Source organism: Terrapene carolina, unplaced genomic scaffold, assembly GCF_002925995.2.
Source record: "Terrapene carolina triunguis isolate 2854851 unplaced genomic scaffold, T_m_triunguis-2.0 Scaffold130, whole genome shotgun sequence".
Lineage (NCBI taxonomy): Eukaryota > Metazoa > Chordata > Testudines > Emydidae > Terrapene > Terrapene triunguis.
This window is the reverse complement of record NW_020664481.1, coordinates 20,443,081-20,444,958: the sequence shown is the minus strand read 5'-3', so window position 1 is coordinate 20,444,958 and position 1,878 is coordinate 20,443,081. Positions and strand designations below refer to the sequence as shown.

The window sequence follows — 1,878 nt, the reverse complement described above, 5'->3', positions numbered from 1 at the left end:
TTGAGAACCACTCCTCTGGGACAGAGTAGTGATGCTTGTATTGTTACCTCTATGCATCCGAAGAAGTGAGGTTTTTACTCACGAAAGCTTATGCCCAAATAAATCTGTTACCCTTTAAAGTGCCACCAGACTCCTTGTCTTTTTGTAGATACAGACTAACACGGCTACCCCCTGATACTTGCCAAAATGAAGTAATTTGCATGTGTATACATGGAGCATCTACTTGTGTGTGCATGCAGGCCATTCGAATCAACACACTGGTTTCTACAAGCTCCTGCTAGGTGAGAGAGAGGGGGCCTGGTGCCCTAGGACAAGACAACTGCTGCCTGACTAGTTGGTTCCAAATATTAGAGGCAGGGGCATGTTTACTCTGCACTTTGGAGGAAGCCAATAGCTGTGCCTTAAGGTGGATCCCCAAGAAGAAGAGGGAGGAGAGCTGAGGTAGAAGGGACAGAGAAGAGACGGGGAGGGTCCCTGGAGTGGACAGAGAATGGGTGGGACTCGGGGAAGGAGAGAGAGGGAGAAGTGGATTCTCTTAGGAACAGACAAGGGGAAAAGGAAGTGCTCTGTGGGAGGAAGAAGGGCTAAGGCCTAGTACAAGTGCTTAGAGGAAAGGGGGATCACCCAGTGAAGGCATTTGAAGCCATTTGTTGTGCTCCATCAAATGCTGGGTCTGTTTTCCTTCCCAGCCGCTCGCACTACCTCCAGCCCTGGCGCTAGACGGCAGGAAACAGGAAAAGGCGTGGAGCCAGAGGTGAATCTACTTGGCCTCTGACAGCCAGCTCCAACAGCCAAGGCGCACAGGATCCGAGAGCAGCCGTGGGGAAGGGCAGGACATACACCTTGGTTGCACTTCCTAGCAAATAAAAAACACTCTTAAAATGTCTAAATATAATGAAGAGAGGATGAGGGAGGGGCTTCCCCAGGGTTTTCAGACCTTTCTCCCCCCACCCTGCCATTCAGCCTGAGCTGAGGGGAAGCCAGGAATGGAAAGTTGGTGTGAGCTGAAAAGAAAGATGTTTGCTGGACGTTTTCAGTGATGCACCAGTCAATTATACACAGAAGCACCAAAAGGCCCCAGTCAAGGATCAAGGCACCACTGTGCTAGGTGCTGTACATATATCAAGAGATCTTCTCCTTCCCTGCCATGCACATGTAGCTCAAAAAGCGAATGCTGGACACTGAGGCAACCCTTACCTTGTGTCCTGGCTGTTGGAGACGCTCATAGTGTCCCTGTTCCTTCTTTCCTCCCACCCATCTAACCTGCTAGCATTTACTTCCTATCATTCACTGGGATAAGGCTCATCTCTCCCGCACCCAGCCCCACCTCCAGAGCACTCTGTGCCTCCCAGGGCCGGGGCGCTCTCCCTCCCAGCAAATACCCTGACTGCCCAGAGCGCCAGAACCTCCCAGCCCAGCTCTCTGGGCCTGCTTGCTAGCTTCACTCCTAGCGCAGTTCTGCACAGCCTGGCAGGATAGGCAGAGCAGATTTACTAATAGTTGGAAGGTGCCTTTAAAATGGGCACAGGCCTAGACTGGACCAGTGGAGCTCTTTAAACTAAGCCTCTCTGTGCCTCACTTCCCATCTGTGAACTGGGGATGGATATTCACACTGCCCTGCCCCTCAGGACTGTCGTGAGGATAAAGACATGAATTGTGCAGTGCTCAGATACTCGTGATAGGAGCGAGACACGTACCCTAGGTAGACAGACAAACTGGGTGTAACAAAGCAAATTACTGGAGAGCCAGGAGAAGCAGCACTGGAATGGGACCCCGCTGAGCGGACACAGTCTTCTGATGCCCAGGCCAGAAATGCATGGCCCTGTTATCAGCTGGAGAGGAAAGGGCCATTGCATTAAATTTTACACTGACCCCTTG

General features: G+C 51.5%; 1 protein-coding gene across 1 annotated transcript in view; it reads left to right on the top strand.

Annotated features, from left to right (window-relative positions):
- Positions 1-720, top strand: part of TEPP (testis, prostate and placenta expressed) — a 16,832-nt gene extending 16,112 nt beyond the window's left edge. The window contains exon 7 of the mRNA XM_026652901.1: positions 690-720. Coding sequence (XP_026508686.1) covers positions 690-720 — 31 coding nt within the window. The remainder of the gene's footprint in view (positions 1-689) is intronic.
- The last annotated feature ends 1,158 nt before the right edge of the window (positions 721-1,878 follow it).